Source organism: Otolemur garnettii, unplaced genomic scaffold (genome assembly GCF_000181295.1).
Source record: "Otolemur garnettii isolate 467f Iridium unplaced genomic scaffold, OtoGar3 scaffold00001, whole genome shotgun sequence".
NCBI classification, from domain to species: Eukaryota; Metazoa; Chordata; class Mammalia; order Primates; family Galagidae; genus Otolemur; species Otolemur garnettii.
In genome coordinates, this window is record NW_003852396.1 from 29,104,537 (window position 1) to 29,126,166 (window position 21,630).

At 51.7% G+C, this 21,630-nt stretch overlaps 1 protein-coding gene across 4 annotated transcripts; it reads right to left on the reverse strand.

Annotated features, from left to right (window-relative positions):
- Window positions 1-836: 836 nt before the first annotated feature.
- On the reverse strand, window positions 837-18,566 carry P2RY2 (purinergic receptor P2Y2). 4 transcript variants are annotated; one of them, XM_012804252.2, is made up of 3 exons: window positions 18,208-18,566; window positions 8,011-8,188; window positions 837-2,648 (listed from the first exon to the last, which is right to left on the reverse strand). In XM_012804252.2, exon 3 carries the CDS (start codon window positions 2,642-2,644, stop codon window positions 1,502-1,504), a length of 1,143 nt encoding a protein of 380 aa, XP_012659706.1. In that variant the 5' UTR covers window positions 2,645-2,648; window positions 8,011-8,188; window positions 18,208-18,566; the 3' UTR covers window positions 837-1,501. The 4 variants fall into 4 exon arrangements, with proteins under 4 accessions (XP_012659706.1, XP_012659716.1, XP_023365616.1 ...); XM_012804262.2 differs by lacking the exon at window positions 8,011-8,188 and having other exon boundaries at window positions 18,462-18,566; XM_023509848.1 differs by lacking the exon at window positions 8,011-8,188 and having other exon boundaries at window positions 18,233-18,566.
- Window positions 18,567-21,630: the final 3,064 nt, after the last annotated feature.

Here is a 21,630-nt window from a genome sequence, read left to right on the forward strand (position 1 = left end):
CAACCATCCTGCCACACAGCAGGGATTTTCCCAGAAAGCAGAGGACTGGATGGGAAGAAGACTAAGTCTCTCTCACACTTACCCTAGTGTAATGGGAACCTCATAGTCAGGGCAAGGAGGGAGCCCCGCTTTGGCCTGCTAGTGACCCAGCCCCAGCACCATCCCTGCCTTGAGCCTGTGCCAATTGGCCAGCCCACTTATGCTTCCAGCATGTCACGCTCTCTTGCCCCCATTTTTTGCCCAGGATGTGTCCTGCACCTGGATGTTCTCCTGGTGAACTGCTTTTCTCGGAAGCTACAACTCAGGAGTCTCCACCTACTCTATGAATCCCCTGGCATACAGCCCCAACCACTCAGCACTCTCCAGTGGAGTGCTGGAGTAACTTGTACCTGCTTGCAAGAGCCAATTGTTAAATTTTCAGAAATTTCACAAAGGGGTTGACATCACACTTGTTTGAATTGGCCATGGTAGGAGTATTTGTACCATTTTCAATTGGCAATGTTACAAGTAAGTGGTTCCTCTCACACCCTCTGAAGATCCAGTTTAATGGTTTAACATTTACTAGGAAGGGACCAGTCATCCCCTAAACTAGGGGATCCCAAAGACTGGGACCACATCTGACTCTTCTCTATGCTTGGCACAGAGCCAGACACAGAAGGTTCAAAGTAGGGGATTACCTGGGGTCTAGAGAGGGGATCCCTGATGTGAGACTGCCTCTCAGACTGCCAGGGGGAAGCAGGTGGCAGAAGAGAACAGATTGGAGAATGGACCCTTATATGGATGTTGAAAGTTTCCCAAGTCATATCCCCATCCTCTGACCACACGGCGAGACACAGTTTTGCAGGCAACAAAACCTTTAGTATAAGTTACAGTCTCACATTGGCTCCCAGCCCAGGGGAGCCTCTAGAGGGGTCTATGACATCAGTCCCCAGATGTTCATCTCTGAAAGTGGGTACTCCTCAGAGCTGAGTCCACTGTGGTACCCAGTCATGCCCCAGACTACCATGGGAACTCAGCCCTGACTACTCATCAGGGTCCTCTGGCCAGCCTGACTTCACCCCCAGCCCAGGTAGCTCAGGCTCAGACCTTGCTATGCAACATCTGTAAGATATGTTCTTCTCGGGGCCTATTTCTCCATTTGTCTTAAACAGACTGAACTCCAGCCTAGGCACCTTGGCAGGCATGGCCAACTATCTGTGTGGGAGCCAGGCCCGGGGCAGCACGGGCCCTGAACACTTGCCTTTCTTAAAACCTTATTCCCCCAATCACACATATAAATGATGATTGGAGACTATGGGGACAGCTGCCCCTTTGGACCATGGAGGAGGGAGTATCCTCAATACCTGCCAAATGACAGAGCATGGGGTCATGGCCTCCTTGGTCATCTAGGATGAGTCACTGATGAGCCCTACTAGGGGAGACCATCCCATTTGCACAAGTCCTGGTCCTCTGCAGCTCCTCTCCTCTATATAAACTTGCACAGGCCCAAGAGGTTTGGAGCCTACAGCCGGATGTCCTTAGTGCTCTCGCTGCCAGTTGGCGTGAACTCTGTCTGCCTGGAGTCCTCACTGCTGGCTGATATATCTTCCACCCTCTGGAGGTCAGTTCTGTCTAACGTTCGCAGGCCCGACCTTCGCAGGCCCAGCCTGCGATCAGGCCGGGTAGCAGGACTGGGGTTAGTGGGTGGCTTGGCGTCTCGGGCAAAGCGCACAAGCCTCTGTCCAGCTAGAAAGTAAAGCACAGGGTCAAGGCAACTGTTGGCGCTGGCCAGGGGTCTGGTGACCTTGTAAGCCATGTTGATGGCATTGAGGGTGTGACAGCTGAGGTCAAGTGAGCGGAAGGAGTAGTAGAGGGTGCGGGTGACATGGAAAGGCAGGAAACAGAGGGTGAAGACAGCGAGCACAATCGCGATGGTGCGCACCGACTTTCGCTTGGCCCGTGGCAGGCCTCCAGAAGTCCCGTAGGCTGGCTTCAGCAGCCGCCGCGCCATGAGCACATAACAGACCAGGATGACGGCAAAGGGCACCGCGAAGAGCAGGCCCAGCATGACAGAGCTGTAAGCCACAAAGTTACTGAAGAGCTCGGGCGCCGAAGTGTCGTGGCAGGTGATGCGGCCTCCGCGGGCGCTGGTGGTGACGAAGTAGAGCACGGGGGCCTGGCAGGCTAGCACCAGCGCCCACACCACAGCTGCCACCCGGCGGGCATAGCGGGCCCGGCCCCAGTGCAGCGAGCGTAGGGGCCGCAGGACACCCATGCATCGGTGCACACTGATGCAGGTGAGGAAGAGGATGCTGCAGTATAGGTTGGTGTAGAAGAGGAAGCGCACCAGCTTGCAGAGCACCGTGCTGAAGGGCCAGTGGTCGCCGCGAGCGTAGTAATAGATCAGCAGTGGCAGGGAGGCCGCATACAGCGCATCTGACACAGCCAGGTGGAACATGTACGTAGTGGAGGCATTCCAGGTCTTGAGGCGGCACAAGAAGATGTAGAGCGCCACAGCGTTCAGACAAAGCCCCAGCACGCACACCACGCCGTAGGACACCGGCAGCAGCACGTACTTGAAGTCTTCGTTGAAGCGGCATTTGTAGCCCAGCTCATCCCTATCCCAGGTGTCATTGATGGTGTCATTCCCCGAGCCTTCTGCCATCGCTCTGCAGGGACCAGAGGAGTGGGGAGAACAGTCATCAGGGTCTGAGGCTTTTTTTTCCTAAGTTTTAAACAGAGTCTCACTATGTTGCCGTAGGTAGAGTGCTATGGGGTCACAGCTCACAGCAACCTCAAACTCTTGGGCTCAAGCACTCTTGCCTCAGCCTCCCAAGTACTGGGACTACAGGTGCCAGCCACAACACCATCCATTTTTCTGTTGCAGTTGTCATTATTGCTTAGCTGGCCCCGGCTGGATTTGAACCCACCAGCCTTGGTGTATGTGGCCGATGCTGTAACCACTGTGCTACTGCCTCTGAGTCATAGCTGAGGCTTTGCAGGGAGGTATCACACATCCACATTACCAGGGCCATCTGACCTGGATCTGGACCCAGAACCTCCAAACCCTAGAACCTTGAGGATGCATGAGATCCACGAAAATAAGGATCATATGTTATTATTCACAAACTTTAGAACGGGGTGAGGAAACTATACCCTAAAGGCCAGAGTCAGCCCACCAGTCTGTTTTATTAAATAAAGCTTTACTGAAACACAGCCACCCCCAACTGTTAACAAAGACCATATGGCCTGCAAAGTCTAAAATAATTGTTTGCTATATGACCTTAAGAAAAACTTTGTTAATGCTGCCCTAGAACTTTGGGATCATGGAATTCTAGATCTAGGACTCTGAGCTCTAGAATCTAAGGAGCAAGGTTGCCACAGTGGTTTAGTCTCAGACCTATAGGACAGGGCCTTCTAGGCTGGCTGGCCCTGCTTCTTACCCAGTGCCCACTCCCTGCTGAGGTGTTTCTGGCCTACTGGGAGCATTGCAGAGTTCCTTCCTACAGCTCATCGTCCCACTCTGGGGAGGCTCTGGTCCTGTGCCTGGTATTTTGGCATTTGAGGAAATATTTCCAAGCGTTATTCATGTACTCAGCGAATATTTTCTAGATACTCCTATATTCTGGCACTTTCTACGTGTGCAAACAGTAGTCATAACCTTGAGACCTGTGAGGCTACCAGATGGGACAGTAACTCTCTTGAAGAGCCCAGGGAAGTCTGGGGTGGAGATGGGGATGGGGGCAGAGGGAGACTTTTGTGCAGCTTCTTCCGGACCTATCCAGTTTCTTTTTCATGATATTCCCTTACCTCGTCCCTAGTGAACATATAACACACTCATGGGGACTAACTGCTCAGCACCGGTGAACTGTTGTCCACCGTCTATGCTCCACCTTTGCCAGTGTAACCAAGAATAGCTCTCTTTCTCAGCTAGGAGGCAGAGGACAGATCTCAGACTGGAGGTAAAGATGTGACGAAAGGTCCCAGAAGGTAGGCTGGAAATCACAGTAGAAGTCCCAGGTGGGCAGGTTTGAGAAAAACACAAAGAATAACTTTCTGACTGTGAAGGGTAGGGGAAAAAACATTTTTCAAACCCTACCTCTCTATGTGCTTTATTAAAGTTACTTCATTTAATCCTGACAACATGCTCTGGGAGTCAGGTCACCATCTGTAGTTTTCCAATCAAGAGGCTCAGACACAGATCATTTAAGTAACTTGGTCAAGGTCACATAGCTAGGGATGGGCTGCAATTCCTATCCAAGTCCATCCCACAATGGAAGGGGCTGTAGGAGGGAGGTGTGAACTCCTGTTTATGGGGATATGCAAATAGTTCTCTAGTGAGGCTGCAGAAGGGCTTATGCCTTGTGTATGTGTGGGTATGTCTGGAAGGCTGGAGAGGGCAGATGATGTGTGAATTCTCCCCACCCCGAGAATCCAGGGCTGTACAATTCCCTACATTTTGGTGCTTTTTGTTTTTTGAGACAGAGTCTCATTTTGTCACCCTCAGTACAGTGCCATGTTGTCATACCTCACAGTAATCTCAAACTCCTCAGCCCCTCCAGTAGCTAGAATTACAGGTGCCTGATACAATGCCCAGCTATTTTTAGAGATGGATCTTGCTCTTGCTCAGGCTGGTCTTGAACTCCTGAGCTCAAGCAATCCACTTGCCTTAGCCTCCCAGAATGGCTGGGAGTACAGGTGTGAGCCACTGCACCCAGCCTGATTCTCTTCATTTTGGATCCTGGAGTGCTGAGAGGCTGGGATTGGGGAACTCTAGAGGGCCAGCAACATCCCCTCACTTAGACCCTGAGCTTCCTACCCAGTCTTATAGCCTTTGCAGCAGTTCAAGGCCCATGTGTTTGAGATTAGAGGGGCTGTGGGGGCACATAGGTCCCTCAGTTTCCCTTCTTTCCCCTTTCCTCCAAATCTTCCCTGTCTCCTGTTGTCAGCAAATGTACAACCCAAGAGGAAAGGGGCCCGCATCCCTTATACCCCTGCCATGGACCCAAGTGGCTTCTCAAGGAGCCAGGGAAGGACCAGGAAGAGGAGTCAGGTAAAAGCCTATATAGTGCCAAGTTAAGGGGGACAGGTAGTAATGGGGCTCTGGCAGGGCCAAGTGGCTGGACCTCTCTTGCCAAAGGGTCAAGACAATTTCTGCACTCCACCCTTGCCCCATACATGCCCAAGCCCAGTGCCAGCCTCTGCCTCTTGCTGTGGGAACATTGCACTGGCCTTCTTCCTTCCTCCTCAGCCCCCTTCACAATCCAGAGGGGTTAAAGTAATTTCCCTGCTTAAAACCCTCCTGTTGTTCCTGCCTTCTCTCAGGAGAAAACTCAGCCCCTCAGCTGCTACTCTAGGTTTACCCCCCCCCACCCGCTTTTTTTTTTTCTTTGAGATGCAGGTCTCATTATGTTACCAAGGCTGATCTCAAACTCCTGGGCTCAAGTGATCCTCCTGCTTCAGCCTCCCAAGTAGCTGGGACTACAGGTGCCCACCACCATGTCCAGCTCCTGGTACTTGAGGTTTTCATAACCCAGCCTCTGCTAACTACACCAGCAACATCCCCTGTGACCTGCAGTTTCCTGAATGTGCCCACCACTTTCCTCTCCCAGTCTTAGTTCCTGCAGCTCCTTTACCTGGAATCCATCTATGTCCCTCACCTCCACCCATTGAACTCTTTATCTTTGAGTGCAGAAAACTCAGGGACTATCAACATGGCTTCTGGGCTCAGACTGCCTTTGTTTCCTGGCTATAAAATGAGGTGGTTAATAGACTCTCCATCATAAGACTGCTTGGAGATTGAGTAATTTGTATGAAATGTTTGGAGCAGATCCTGGGGACACAGTAGATACACTGTGGTGTTCTGAGCATCAAGGCTCAGCTCAGAGGTGACCTTTTCCAGAACCCTTAGGAAGCTCTCTCAGACCACGGTGAAAGAGGGGCTGCAGGGCCTGATTGGAGGCTGCAGAGGTGAGAGTCGGGGGGCAGGGAAGGCACAAGCAAACCCCATGAATAGGCAGACCTCAGTGATATTTGGGAGGGAGGCACCAGAGACCTTTCGCTGATAGGGGAGGGGTGGGAGATGAGGAATTTCACATCAGATGTGGTCAGTGTGTGGATGAGTGCAAACTGGGCCTGTTGGGTCTGATGCCTTAGAAGGTGGTCTGGGAGCTGCTGGCTCACAGAAGCTGCAGGAGGAGCATGGAGAGGTCCCAAGTGTGAGACCAAGGAGCTGTAGAGGGCCCACATTCCCTCCTAGGACAGAGCCCTGGCTTGGGACTCATAAAGCTTAGGTTCCTGTTTAGCTCTGCCATAAAACCCAGATGACATTAGGCATTTCTTTCTCTCCCGAATCTCAGACCTCTCACAGGTCAAATTCTCCAGCCTTAAGAACTGCAGCCTGAAAACCTCTCCCAGGTCCTCTGCCCCATTGGAAACAGTGACAACAGCTTCCTCCATGCTCTGGGCACACCTAGCCCCCTCGATGCTGGTTCTGCTCTCCTGTCCCAGGGCCAAGGCCTGGCTGGTCTCTCCTCAGATTAAGGTCAGGGCCTTCATCTTTCCTTCACAGCCAGTATCTCATGGCTCTGCACCAAGAGTTTCCTGCTAATCACTAATGGTGGAATATCTGACACTAACAAGAGGGGTGGAGATTTCCCTGTCTCCCCATTAACCTAGGGAGCTGCTCCTCCACCTGTTTTAAGATATCCTGGCCTCCACCCTTCCAGTCCAGCTGGGGACCCCATCACTATGGGCTCTGGTCCAGGCTGACCCTGCGTGGCCTCTCCTTCCATAAGCTGGCTCACCAACCTGGCAGTACATCTTTCCTAGCCTCAGCCTCTGTTTTAGGGAGACAACAAAGTCCCCAGTCCTATCCCTCAGCATCCCCCTCTGCCTCTCCTGATTTTGGCTGCCCTTGGGACTACACCCAGATCCCACCTGACTTTGTCCAATACTACTCAACTCTGGGCCCAGTCTGGCTGGCTCCGCCCTGAGGAGCTCCCCATCTGGAGGGGAGATGTGAGCCATTTAAGGGTCCTTCCAGGCTTCCCCACCTTTGCTCATGATGTCCCTTCTGTCTGGAACATCCTTCCAGAACTCCCACACACTTCTGAAATGTCACCTCATCTCTGAAGCTCTCCCCTTCCACCATCACCCCTCAGGGCATTCCTTGTGGGTAATTTGTCCTTCTAGCCTCTAACCCAACAAATTCCAGTTCTCTTTGAGGGTTGGATCTATCTAATTCTTTTCTCTGTCCCTATCACCCAGCAAGAGGCCCCCACAGCAGGGATTACAGGAACAAGAGAAAGAATGAATAAATCAAGCTCAAGAGGTTATGAGAGCTCAGAGGAGGCTGAGCTTGAAGAAGGTGCCTCTCCTCTCCCTTCCTTCTCTAAGGGCCTCTTAGAGGACAGTGGCATATAAGGATTTCTCATCTGCTGACCCTAGGTGGCCAGGGGACAGCCCAGCTCTCCTAGGGACCCAGCATACCTGGGACCTGCTTTATACCTAGACAGGCATCTGTACTGTCTCTCTTTCATCAGCTGCAGAGACCCAGAAGGCTCTTCGCTTCTCTGGACAAGGCAGGAAAATGGCAGGGAGAGGGGACTTGGACTCAGGCATTCTAGAGGGGCTTGAGGCCAGCCCTGTGTTTCTATCGACTCAGGTCATAGGTCTGCTCAGGGGTTCTCCCCCACTGCCAGCCACCTGGCTTTGTAGGGGCCAGACTTGGCTGAGCAGCTTCTATGTAGCACCTTCATTTCATCCCCATCTCCCACCTCCACCCTTTGGTAGACAGTACCACAGAGGTTAAGCTATTTGTTTAAAGTCACATTGCCAGGAATTGGAAAAACTGGGCTTGATACTCAGGGCTGTCTGTCTCTAAAGCCTGAATTCCTCACAGCCTAGGATGAGGAAGCAGGGCAGGCCACTTGCTCTGGAACTCTGCAGTCTAATCCCGGATTAGTGCACACGCAGTCACAGCATGCACGCACACCTGCCCGGCCTTGGGCCCACGTTGGCACCCTGTACCTGATCAGCCCCTGTTCTTGAGGTCAGGATGCTCAGGTTCCTTACTCATGAACACACAGGCCTGGACGGGGCTGCAAGGAATTCTGTGGGAAACAGGAAAAACAGGTCTCCCGCCTGGGGCCACGCCCAGCCTCCAGCATTTTTCAGGGCAGGCAGTACCACAACCTGCAGGGGGCTCCTACAGACATAGGGAAGTGGAAACAGCATGGGTCAAGGGAAGCCAGCCAGACCAAGTCCTCCCAGGGCCACCACCTCTGATTCATCCTTGGCCTGAACAAGGCAGAAGGGTGGCCTGGTGTGCTTGTCCTGGTCACAGTGTCCTCTGCATCCCTACATCTCAGCAGTCCATCCCCACTCACGTGTTCCAGCCCCCTTCCCCAGGTATCCCCTTTCACAGAAAATGACTCTGCTAGGGGAAAATCTCTCCCTACCCCATGTCCCGCAGAGCTAAGCCAAGTGTTCCCTCCCTTGGGCCTGGTTCTGTGGCTTTGGTCCCATAGCGGGAAATGGTCAATACCCTCCTTGTCCACTATACACTCCATTGTACCCTCCCAGCTCTAAGCATCCCCCCACCAGGTGCTCAAAACACACACCCCATATCCAAAAACACAGGCACAGACACACAGATATACAGAGGCGCACAGAGCCACACTCAGACATACATGCAGTGGTCACACAGAGTCCAGGCCTGGAGCAGCCTCCAGAAATCACCTGTGCCAAACCCCCTTTCACAGAAGAGGAAGCTGAGGCTCAAGGTCTCACAGTAAGTCAGAGACACAGCCAAGATTAGAGCACAGCCCTGCTGAATTCTCACCCTGGTTTTGTGTTCCCTTGGAGAACCCCTGGCACGCCAAGCACAAGGCTTCTGTGAGGGGATGCCTGGTGGAGGGACCTCTCTATATGAGCAGGTCCAGACCTCAGCAGAACCTCAGACACATCATAAGAGGAAAGGAATACCCCCTTCCTAAAGTGCCTTTTCCCATCTGCTTCATTTCCCTAGAACCGGGGAGCAGGGTCTGAGATAGCTGAGGCCAGGCCCTCTAGCTGAAGTGCAGTACAAAGGCTGGGTTCTCCATTCTACCTCTTTCCTTCCAAGCTCTTCCTCAAACTTAATCACAGCCCTTCCAGGAGCCTTTCCTGACTGCTCTGTGACCTCTGCCTCTTTGCCAGGGACACCTGGGCTCCCCCACCATTGAAAATCACTGTGGGTCTCTGGATTTTATTGTCTCTCTGTTGCAACAGGAAGAAGACACATCCTCCACATCAGGACAGTGCACAATTTGCCAGCACCATGGAGCACCCACCTGTCCCTATCTTATTCCTCATGAGCTGTCCTGTGTAGCAGTGATTCTCCTCATTTGACCAGGGAAGATCCCTAGGCTCAGAGAGGGGGACTGACATGACCAAGATTTCACAGCATAGGTGGTTCCAAGTTTAAGCCTGAACTCAGAGTTCTTGCCTTTTAAGTCTGGCTGGAGTCATTGGTTGTGATAGGTTGAAGCAACATCCAGGGTGTTGTGGTTCTGAAACTGTTCAATTCAGTAGCACATCTCTATGGCCCTGTCCTGGGCTGTGCTAAGTTGGAGGTAGGAGTTCTGCTCTGGGTCGGGGGTGGTGTGCTCAACCCCACATTGTCAATAATTAGAACACGAGACTTTAAGTAAGGTCCTTCCTCTTTAGGGGTCTTGGTTTCCTGATCGGCAAGCCTGGATGATTGTAGGTGTCTACGTAGGTTTCTACCTGAGTAGACACCTCTATTCAGATGCTCTGAACTCAGCTTTAGTGAGTGGCCCCCACATCTGGGATCCTGGGGGCTCCTGACAGGGAGAGAGCCTCTGGGAGGGACTACAGAGCCCAAGGGGCCTCCTAAAGGAGAGTCCTCACCCACAATAGCACTGGCTGATAATATCTGAGGTTACCCCTTGGCTATTTCTGCAGACCAGCCCCAATGCTCAGAATGCAGAAGCACATTAGGCAAGGAAGAGGGACCTGCTGGCCTTTAGCCTCTTGGAGGGCATTTGGGAGGGAACAGAGGTGACTTCTAAGCTCCCAAGCCTGTGCAACCCAGCCTTGCCCTCTCTACTCCTAAGGCACCGGGATGATCACCAGTTCCCCAAGTATATCAGGTCATCTCTTGCTCTGCTCCTTCTCTCTCGTTCTCCAATCAGCTGACTCCAACTTATCTTCATGCAGGCCAGGTGTCCTCTGCTCCAGGAAACCTTCTTTAGCCACCCTCCATTCCCATCTGGGACCTCCTTGACACTCTGAATTGTCATGCATGTTTCCAAGTGTGCCTCTTGACAGTGAGCTCCTTGAGATCAGGAAAGCTTCTGACAGGCCTCCAAGTCCCCAAGTGCCCTACACAGGGACAGGCATAGACACGGCGACCTTTGTGAAGGGTGACTGAGTGAAGGAGTATGGCAGGTGTCAGCTCCTAAATAGGGTCCCTGGACTGCTTCTCCGGAGGATTCTATCAGTGTTGGAAACTTCATCTATGGACAGTCTGGCTATGACCTTGCTACTTGTAGCCCCTGCCCATAATTCCTGTGGGATTTCCTGCCCCTCTTGTCTTCCTGATATATTCTCATCCTCCCTACCTTTTCCACGTGCTGAAATCTCTTATGTTCTTAAAATGAGTCTAAATCATCTCATTTAACAATCTCAGCAACCCTCTGAAGCAGGTACTGTTCTGATATTGAGAGGAAACTGAGATTTGGGTTTGGAGTTAAGAGACTTGTCCAAGTCCTACAGCTGGGAATAGTAGAAGTGAGATTTCCCATTTGCCCAGATCCCTCTTCTACCCCCTTGATGGGGTTTGGTTCTGGGTGCAGGTTCTGTTTCCCCTGTTCCCCTTGCATTCCACCCCTGGCAGAGATAGGCAGCAGGGGTCTCTGGAGTGGTGACAGGGCACTCTTCTCTGCCAGGTTGGACAGGGTCCACCAGTCAGGCTGCATGGCACACCCTAGTGGAACAGCTGGAATGTTGTCCAACCACCTTAGAAATTCCGCAGCCAGCCTGAGAACTGCACCAGCTCCTCCTCCCAGTTTTAGGCTCACTAGCCTAGAGCCACAGAGAGAAAGATCCAGACTGGGATAGGACCAGAGTCAGGTCAAGGGGAAGGTGGTCTGTATACAATCCTTGGCTCTGCCCTTGCCTTATCAGTGAGCTTGGATGAGATCTTGAGCTACCCTTTCTGGTCTTAGTTTTTCCATCTGTAAGATAGGTATAATAACCATCATGGCCACCTCATACTAGGGAAGTACTAAGAAGAATAAATCCAGGGCCCTTCCTGTTGAGCACTCCTCTGGTGGAGAACTGACCAGACAGGCAGATCTGTGGGACTGCAAGAGGGATAATCAGGGAGCTTCCCAGGGAGAGGCCTGGGCCTTGCAGATAAGAGGTATGGTCAGAGGCATAGCTTCTGAAGTCAGCCAGATCAGAGCTGCTCTGCTGTTTGCTAGCTTTGTGACCCTGGAGAGGTTGTTTAGCCTCTCTGAGTCTCTCAGGACTAAATGAGAAGAGGAATATGAAGCCACCTTAACACAGAATATGGCAGACACAGAGCTAAACTATTGAGATATAGGTGTTAGAAGATAAAAGAGTTGTCCCTGAGCAAAGATATGACCATGGGACTGTTTGTTGTGCTTGAGACAAGATGAGGGTAGAAGCAGAGACTTGATCAACCAGGGCCTGAGTGCCAGAATGAGGAGTTTGGACATTAGCCCAACGGCACTAGAGAGCCATGAAAGGGTTTTGAACTTTATGGTATTTGGTCAGATTTGTGTTTTAGGAAAACCTCACCACTGCAGTATTAGGGGTGTAGGTGGTGGCAAGGAGTCCAGTGAGGGGGCTTGGGGGAGTGGTCAGAGATGCACAGGCCTAAGGGGTGCATGTCTGAGGGACTTCACCGATCAAACTGGACTTGGTGAGGGATGGACTTCAAATGGGGTGGAAAGAGGGAGTTTGTCAAGGCTATGTTGGAGGTTTGAAGCTTGGAAGGATGGTGGAGGCCCATCTCAGAAACAGGACAATTAGCTTGGTGCCTGTAGCTCAAGCAGCTAAGGCACCAACCACATACACCAGAGCTGGTGAATTCAAATCCAGCCCAGGCCAGCCAAACCAGGACAACTACAACCAGAAAAAATAACCGGACGTTGTGGCGGGCACCTATAGTCCCAGCTACTTGGGAGGCTGAGGCAAAAGAATTGCTTAAGCCGAGGAGTTAGAGGTTGCTGTGAGCTGTGATGCCATGGCACTCTACCCAGCGCAATAGCTTGAGACTCTGTCTCAAAAAAAAAAAAAAAAAAAGAGGCTAGCTCAGTGGGTAGGGCACCGGCCACATACACCCAGGCTGGCGGGTTCAAATCCAGCCCAGGCCAGCTAAAACAACAATGATAACCACAACAACGACAACAACAAAAAATAGCCAGGCGTTGTAGCAGGCACCTGTAGGCCCAGCTACTTGGGAGTCTGAAGCAAGAGAATCACTTAAGCCTAAGAGTTTGAGGTTGCTGTGAGCTGTGATATTACAGTGCTCTATTGAGGGCAACATAATGAGGCTCTGTCTCAAAAAAAAAAAAAAAAAGAAATGAGACAATGAGTTTGCCCTACCTTGGCTTGTTGTGTGGAGGCATCTCCTAAGGAGAAGAAGACAGGGTTTGTGCGTAGGTGGACTGGGGTGAAAATGAGATATCTCTTGACCTTATCATAGACACTAAAGTACACTGGCAGATAGCTACCAGCCTGGGGGCACATCGGCCTAAGATGACCCAGCAAGGGGCACTAAGTAAAGAGCAGCCCAGAGTCACATCCCACAGCCCCATCCAGTCCTGTTCCTATGGCCCATCTCCTCTCCTACGTCACCCAGCTCTTGTATTGCACTTCAGCTAGGGGGCCTGGCCTCAGCTATCTCAGACCCTGCTCCCTGGTTCAAGGGAAATGAAGCAGATGGAAAAAGGTACTTTAGTAAGGGGATATTCCTTTCCTCTTATGATGTGTCTGAGGTTCTGCTGAGGCCTGGACCTGCTCATACAGAGAGGTCCCTCCACCAGGCATCCCCTCACAGAAGCCTTGTGCTTGGCGTGCCAGGGGTTCTCCAAGGGAACACAAAACCAGGGTGAGAATTCAGCAGGGCTGTGCTCTAATCTTGGCTGTGTCTCTGACTTACTGTGAGACCTTGAGCCTCAGCTTCCTCTTCTGTGAAAGGGGGTTTGGCACAGGTGATTTCTGGAGGCTGCTCCAGGCCTGGACTCTGTGACCACTGCATGTATGTCTGAGTGTGGCTCTGTGTGCCTCTGTATATCTGTGTGTCTTGGTGTCTGTGCCTGTATGTTTGGGTGTGGCGTGTGTGTTTTGAGCGCCTGGTAGGGGAATGCTTAGAGCTGGGAGGGGGGAGACTGTGAGCACATCCAGGATTCTGAGTTCACTGGTTCTGAGAGTCCAGTTCCAAAAGTCTCTGGTTCCAGGAGTGACTGCTAATTGTTTTTTTAATTCTGTCACTTGTTGCTCCTGGTAGCCTTTGGTTTTGAGATTTTCAGAACCACAGAGTCTGGAGTAATGCAATCATAAATTACATTCCCAGGAGCCACAAAGTCCTAGCAGACACTTGTTAATGCCCTTGTGTGCCCAGTCTCAGAGGAACTCTGTGAACCTGGATTCAGACCACAGTGTTAGGCCCTTGAGGAGTGCCCGATCTGGGCAGGGAGAAAGATGCAGACATGGACCAAGTTCATTTGGGTGATTTAAACCATGACCAAGGGAAGCTTAGGAGCCACAGAGCCCAGAGCAGCTTCTACCTGGCCTGGGGGAGGTGGGAAGGGAGAACTTCCCAGAGAAGGGGTCATTGCGCTGGGATTTAATAAATGATTAGGAATTTATCAGGTAGAAAAAGGGGTAGGTGAAGCCAGGCACGGTAGCTCACACCTATAATCCAAACACTCTGGGAGGCCAAGGTGGGTGGACAGCTTGAGCTAAGGAGTTCAAGACCACCCTGAGCAAGAGCAAGACCCCATCTCTACTAAAAACAGAAAAACTAGATGGCTAAGGTGGTGTGTGCATGTAGTCCCAGCTACTTGGGAGGCTGAAGCAAGAGGATCACTTGAGCCCAAGAGTTTGAGGTTGCTGATAGCTATGATCACACCATGGCACTCTACCCAGGGTGATAGAGTGAGACTCTGTCTCAAAAGAAAGAAAAGAAAAAGGGGTAGGAAAGCACCAAAGGCAGGAGAGGAATGTGTAAACACTTGGTGGTGTGAGAGTGTGGCCTGTTGGGGAAAGGCCAGGAGAACATGTGTAGCTGGTGTGGAGGATTAGGTGGCATAGAATGTGTGGGGGCCTGAGGAATTCACATGAAAAGGCTCAAATGCCAGACTAAGGAGTTTGGCCTCTATTCTGAGGAAAACAAGGAGCCATGGCAGGGCTTAAAAGGGAAGAACATGGTCAGAGTTGACCTTTACACAGATGGTGCCACATGGAAGGTATGTGGTCCTAGGGAGTCTGGAAAGAGAGAGACCAAGGAGGAGACTATACGTACAACAGGGCAGTGACAGAAGTATGTCCCTTGGCCCTAGATTTCCTGCAAGAGGGGGAGCATCCTTCCCTGCCCATAGCCCAGCCATGGCAAGAATTCTCCTGCAAGCTGGGGTACTTACTAGGAAGCCACATCAACACCAGGAGGCTCTCCCCAGGTGGCAGAAGAATCTCAAGAAGGCCCTTTTCCCTTGCTTCAGTGCTAAGGTTCCTCCTCTGGGGAGCTGCGATGACAGGGACAGGATATAGGGGAGAGGGCCAGGTTGCCCACTGTCCCAGCAGAAACTCCATTTACTCATCCTGGACCAGGAATGACTGAGGTCTCGGAGACAGAGTGATAGAATAGAACTCCCCTGCTCAAGAACCAACTATGGCTCTCTATAGAGCAAAGACCCTCTCTTCTACTGTGTGCCTACCTTTTCATGGCCATTCCTTTCCCAAATGCTCACTGGCATCTGCTCTGTGCCCAACCTGTGCTGAGTGATGTGAACAGAGAGAGAACACAGGAATAGCCTGGCCTCATCCTGAAACTGGCCTCGATAAGTACAGAGGTGAGAGTGGGCCTCCACAGCCAGCCTTCCCACATCAGGGCTCAGTGATAGGGAGAGGCCAGGCCTCAGGACCCAAACGTAGCCCAAGAGGAAGGTATGGCCCAGAGGGTATAGCAGACAGGGCTATAGAAGGCAGTTTGAGGAGAGGAAAATTTTATTAGGAGCACCTCTCCCTCTCCTCACAAGGTCAGCAAAATGTCTCTGGTCCAATGGGCAGTTATTACCTTAACAGCAATTGGGTAATCAGGGCCACAAGAAAACCCCAAAGACAGGTTCTTGGGGCAGGAGTCAAAACTCCTTCAGCCTGGAATCCAGAGGACTGGGCCTCACTTTGCTGGGGTTTTGGTCTTGGATGGGGAAGGATATGCTGGGACCATAGACAGGAGCCACTGATTTCACCTTGGCTTAGTGACCTTGGGCAAAATATATTCTATGCCTCGCTTTCATCATCTGCAAGATGGAGATAACAATTCCTCTCTTAAAGGGCTGTTGGATGATAAAATGAGGAATTTTTGTAAATTGTTATTAGTAAGCTTTCTCTGCAGAGGGGAAAGGAAGACATTCAATGATTAAATTCCAATAATCACTACAATCTCTTGCTATTGCACCAGTGTTCTATTATGTCCCCAAAATGCAATTATAATAAGCCGCTGAGTATCACACTCCTCCCTTGAGCATTGCACTTTAAACTTTTAAAGCTTACAAAGCTCTTTCCTGGCCAGTATTCTTAAGAATTCTCATAGCAACTTTGCACTTGAAGAGACAAGGCTCCTCATTCCCAATTGACAGATGGCAAAATGGAAGCTTAGAGAGACATACTGGGAGTTCTAATAAGGACTATGGACACAAAAATCGCTCATGAGGCCTTGGTGATGGCCTAAAACTCTCTTAGATGATTCTTGGGGGGGACCCAGAAGCCTAGAGCCTGGTATAGCCTAGACAGGAGGGGGACAGGAACAGAGGAACCACAGCCTCACTCTGTAGCCCAGCTTGGCAGCCATTTCTGAAGATTGCCCACTGTGATCCCCCAGCACCTCTGACCAGACCTTAGGATAGCCCAAGGCAGACAGAGGAGGAGAAAGAATAACAAGCCTGTTCCAGGGCCTCCCTGCCAACACAGTCTCAAATATAGACCTTACTGATTCTGGCCTCCTTTTAGAGGCTGACAAAGCAGAAACTATCCCATGATCACCCAACAAGTGGAGAGCAGAGTTAAGATGAGATCCATTGCAGGTCTACTGGTTTCCCCTGAGAGAGGAAGAGCCCTAAGCATCCCCAAATTCCTCAGCAGGAACATCTGAGAGCTTAGGAGAAAGTGTTTGGTCAAAGGGGCAGGGCTATTAATCAGGCCTGATTACCCAACTGTAGTTTACACTGCTAACTCAGAGTTTAAACAATGCCTTGGATGGTTCTGATGTCAACATCACAAATGTCCTGACCTTCCTGCACTTGACACTATTCAACCTATTCCTACCTGCAGCCAGAGAGATCTTTCTGAAATGCTTCTCTGACCATGGATCTCCTCTGCTCGTAAACCTCCATGGCTCCCTATTGCCTTCAGGATGAAATCTAAGTCTTTAGCCTGTACACTCTGGTTTACTCTTCTTCATAATCACATAGAGCTCCACTGCAGACAGGCCTTTACTGGGGAAGTTGAGGGCTGGAGACAGGGATAGTGGGCTGCTGTGACTCTCTCTGTTCACCACTGTGCAGGGTGCTGGCAACACAGAAATGAGTGAAACTCAGTTTCTGCCCTGCAGGAGCCCCAGAGTTATGGAGAGGAAAGGAGGAGACAGATATAGAGCATGACAGTCTAGGGTGGGACAAGGGTTGTAAGCACCAAGACTACAGGGCCCAGAAGAGGTTCCAACCTAGCTGGGGGATCAAGGAAGGTTTTCTGGAGGAGAAGACATCTAACCAGGGTCCCAAGTCTGGGTAGTTCTCCAGTTGAGGAAGGTGAGAGTAGCTGGGCATGTGAGGTGGTAAGCAGAAAATATACAATGGGTGGAGGCAAGAAACAGCCTAGTGTATACAGGACTCTACAGGCAGTTACTGTAGGGTGAAGAGTCAGATGGGAGACGTGGCTGGAAAGGTCAGCAAAGATCAGTTCTCAAAGGTCTTAAATCCTAGGCTAAAGGGTCGGAGTCAGGGTTGGTCTTATGGAAGTCCTGTGAAAGTTTAGCCTAGGAGAGGAATGGTTGGGATTTTGGTTTCGGAAGGCACCCTCCAGGAACTGACCCTCCACTCTGAAGCTGTAAGCCTGCCCAGTGGCACATGGGTGCTGAACATGACCTACACATCAGCACTTCAGCTGCCCTCAAGTTCCATATCTTATTATTCCCTTTTTACAGATGAGGCCACTGAGGCTCAGAGAAGGAATGCCTTGCCCAGGATCACACAGTGGCCAAGGCAGGATTGGAATATAGGTTTCTGAGTCTCCAGAGCTCTTTTGTGGATCTTGTTGGATCCTGTCTCTTCAAAGAATCTTCTTCCTCCCATTCCCATCCACAGATAACTGCAAGTTCCCTGGGGCCCCACCCTGATCCTGAAAAGCTCTTCATTACTCCAGCCTAGATCCAAAACAAACCAAGATCAGGCTGTGTAGCCCCAGGAAAGTGAGGGATGCCATGCCCAGAGAAACAACAGCCAAGACCTCTGAGATCCAAACTTACATGCTAGTTTCTAGTGAGACTTGGCCCTTGGGTTGGGCTCCTGGAAGACCCCCAAGCCTGTCAATGACTGCCCTAGAGGGGGGTTTGTGGGGACCGCCTTTCTCCCCACCTCCCTTCCTACAGCACCACCTGCCAGATTAAAAGTCCTCTGACAGAGGTTTAACTGTCCTTTCCCCCCACTGCCCCTCCTTTCCACCTTCTCCCTGCAACTACTTCCCCAGTCTTACTAACGGCCAGGACAGGTGCGGCACACAGTGTCCCTGGGGTAGGACAGAGGCACAGCCGATCTCCAGGATCGGGTCACAGCACCCCGCCACCGCGGTGCTCACATCAGAGATACACACAGACAGATTTCACAAGTTCAACTATGCTCCCTTCAGGGGCGCACGAACTCACCCACTAACACCCAGAATTCGTAAATATGCGGACACACACAACCTACTTACTACCAGGGTATCCGTCCACACTCACCGAGATCGACACAGCAGTGGAGACAAAGTTCAACCACCGACCCACGGGCGCGCTCACGCAGTCCACTTCTGCGCTCCACACCGGCTCAGAATGGAGTCCCAGCAGGACAGCCACTCTCCCATGGCTTTCTCCCCGATCAGCGCTGAGTCGGCACCTGCCAGTCTGACCCACCGCGTCCCCAGGCCGCGCTCGTGTCCTGCCGGTGTCTTGTCCCCTCCAGGCTGCTCACCTCTCACCTCTGAGCGGCACTCCTCCGCCCCGGGTGCTGTTGCCGCAGCTCCTGGGTGCCAGCACCCGCGTCCCAATGCCGCAGGGACCACGTGCCTGGGAGCCCCGCTGCCCCAATCTTGCCTCCCTCCCCACCCCCGCGGCCCGGCCAGGCAAGGGGCGGGGCGGACTCTGGACAAACCCTGGCACCGCCCCACAGCCGACAGACACTTGGCCACCCGCTCCAGGACGCCGCCCAGCGATACGGCCGCGGGGTCAGCGCGTCTGCAACTGGTGCTGCGCTGGGAGGGGCCGGGACTGTCTTGCCGCCGGGCCAGAAGGAGGCCACCTGGCTTTCTCACGCTAGACGGGCTCGTGTGAGGAGAGGTTTTCAGAGACTCCAAAGTTTTACAGGTTTGCCTGGTGCCTGCTTGACCCTCTGAGGACATTTGCGCCCAGCCTCAGCCTACTCCACCTCTTCCCCGCCTCGCTGGCCTTGAAGGGACCTGCTCAGAGCACCACCCTTGCTTGAGACCGGGCGGGTTGAGTGGGGCCCTCCTGATTGCCCTAGGAAGGAAAGCAGGGTATTTGGATCCTGTCTCTCCTTCCAGCGCTGGAGGAAGCAGGGGCGGAGGAAGCCTCTTCTATACTCCCCTTCCCCTTCTTTAATCTCAGCAGCAGATCCCTGAAATCTCCACTTTTTTTTTGTCTTTGAGACAGAGTGTATCACTATGTCACCCTCGGTAGAGCGCTGTGACGTCACAGCTCACAGCAACCTCCAACTCTTGGGCTTAAGTGATTCTCTTGCCTCAGCCTCCCAAGTAGCTGGGACTACAGGTGCCTGCCACATCACCTGGCTATTTTTGTTGTTGTTGTCATTGTTGTTTAGCAGGCCTGGGCGGGGTTCGAACCCACCAGCCCCGGTGCATGTGACCAGCCCCCTAACAACTGAGCTACAGGTGCCAAGCCTCTCCGCTCCATTTGGTCCCTCATTCTGAGCTGCCTTGACTCTTTTCTCCGCCCTCAATCCCACTCTTGGGCCTTCAGTAGTCTATCCCTCTCCTAGATTGTGAGCACTAGAGGGCAAGGATCAAGTCAGCCTTCTTTGTATTGCTGAGAGGTGCTCACTCCTCAAGGTGATCTCTTTCTCTCACTTGGGGTCTCAGAGTCAGAAGTGTAGGTCTGGGCCCAGCTTCAGCATTGACTCTGGGAGACCTTGACACAGTTCCAGTTCCTCTCAGGGCCCTCTTTTCTGTGACATGGAGCCAATCACATCCTTCCACCTCCCCCTGTCAGTCCTCCTTGTGCTTTGGATGGTCCAGTGGCTAGACAGGTGTGGAGGAAGCTTCTTGTGGCCAAGGAGCTTCTCCCAGGCACTGAGGCCTTGGGGTCCGATAGGCTTCTTATCATCTGACTAGGTGCCAGCCCCAGGAGGGGTTCAAGAAGGGTGCTGACCGCAGCCTTGCAGAATAAGAACACAGTGGACACAGCCCTGCATATCTGAGCTGCCTCTGCAGTCCCACTGGGACCTTTGCTTGGGAGACACAAAGGCCCCTTGTCCAGCCTTCTCCACTTATTGTCCAAGCTAGTCTATGCAGTTTCCAGGGGCTTATGTATCCCCATGGCTGCAAGTTGTGGGACCTAGACTTTAGGGTCCCAGTGTGGAGAAAGATCCTTGGGCACTGGCATCCCACCTGATTCTCTCTCTCCCTTCTTTCCCTTCCCTTCCCTTCCCTTCTTTCCTTCCTTCCTTTCTTTCTTTTTCTTTGAGACAGAGTCTCACTTTGTCACCCTTGGTAGAGTGCTGTGGCGTCATAGCTCACAGCAACCTCAAACTCTTGGCCTCAAGTGATTCTCTTGCCTCAGTTTCCCTATAAGCTGGGACTGCAGTAGCCCACTATAACACCCGGCTATTTATTTTAGAGACAGGGTCTCACTCTTGCTGAGGCTGGTCTCGAATTCCTGAGCTCAAGCAATGTACCTTCTTTGGCCTCCCAGAGTGCTGGGATTATAAGCATGAGACATTACACTCTGCCCTCCAACCCTCTCTTTCTTTTCCCCATTCCAAGCCTTCAAACCTTCTACAATCACTGCTATTTTGTAGCACAGGAGAAAAAAAAATAATTCCTTTTGCACCAAGCTGAGAACCCAGGCTCAATCTTAGTTTTAGCAGACAAACCCGGATGGTGGCCTGTTCAAGGCGCCACCTTACAGGGGGCTCAACTCCCTTACTTTGCGACCAAAGAAATTGCATCCCTGAGACATGCATTGTCTCAGCTACCTCAACAGAAGACTTGGTGAGGCCTGAGGTACAGAAGAAAGGACTTTGTCCTTAAGCTCTTGTGATATCATTCTGAGCCTCAGTTTCCTTTCCTGAAAAATGAATTCATAATCTCTCGCTGGCCTGCCTTAAGTTCTTTTTTAGGGTTTTACCCATCATCCTGAGCCTCCTAAGTTCAAAGAATTAGTGTCTCCTTTAATGAGGGTCAGAAGTCTAGGTCTCCAGGCACTTCCGTCACTGGATTTTGGAGGTTGTTAATGTCCAGCAGGATTCAAATCCAACCTGGCTTCAGCTTGAGCATCATTGCTTTTATATTTTTATTTATTTATATCTCTCGGTAAGAACTGGTTGCAAATATATAGAAGATTTTACAGTTAAAAGAATTTAAACCATTGATCCAACCAGGAAATTATGCCCAGTGAGTCACATGGCAAGCCTCACATAAGAGACTCATCTAAAAGGGTGGAATAACATTGGAGAGTCTCCCTGGGACCAAGCAGCCAAGGCAGGCTAATGGTGAAGGCCCAGGCACAGTAATGGTCCCCCCGAGGTGGGTAAATGGAGCCATGGGGGTGGAGGAGGATTCCATTAGCAGCGGCAGGTCAGGAGGGGCAGGGCAAGCCCCAGCCTGGGCTCCTCTCCATGCATTAGGAGGCTTCCTGTCTCTCCATTTGGCTGGCTCAAGCCTTTTCGTCTTCCCTCCCTCTACTTCTCTCATCACCTTTGAGAAAACTTCTGCTTTGAGAATCCCTGTGCTGGCCCAGACTCCAATCCCTCCTTCACAGGTTAGGGTGATGTCTCTGTTGCCCCTCACTGCTGTCACCTGCCCACTCTCTCTGGTGGCTCCACCACTTTTTGGATAAAACCCACCTCTCCAGCCTACCTCCCCAGCCTCCCCACCTCTCTGCCT

Coding starts and splice junctions, on each gene's coding strand:
- P2RY2 (XM_012804262.2), bottom strand. CDS start 2,644: ATGGCAGAAGGCTCGGGGAATGACACCATCAATGACACCTGGGATAGG.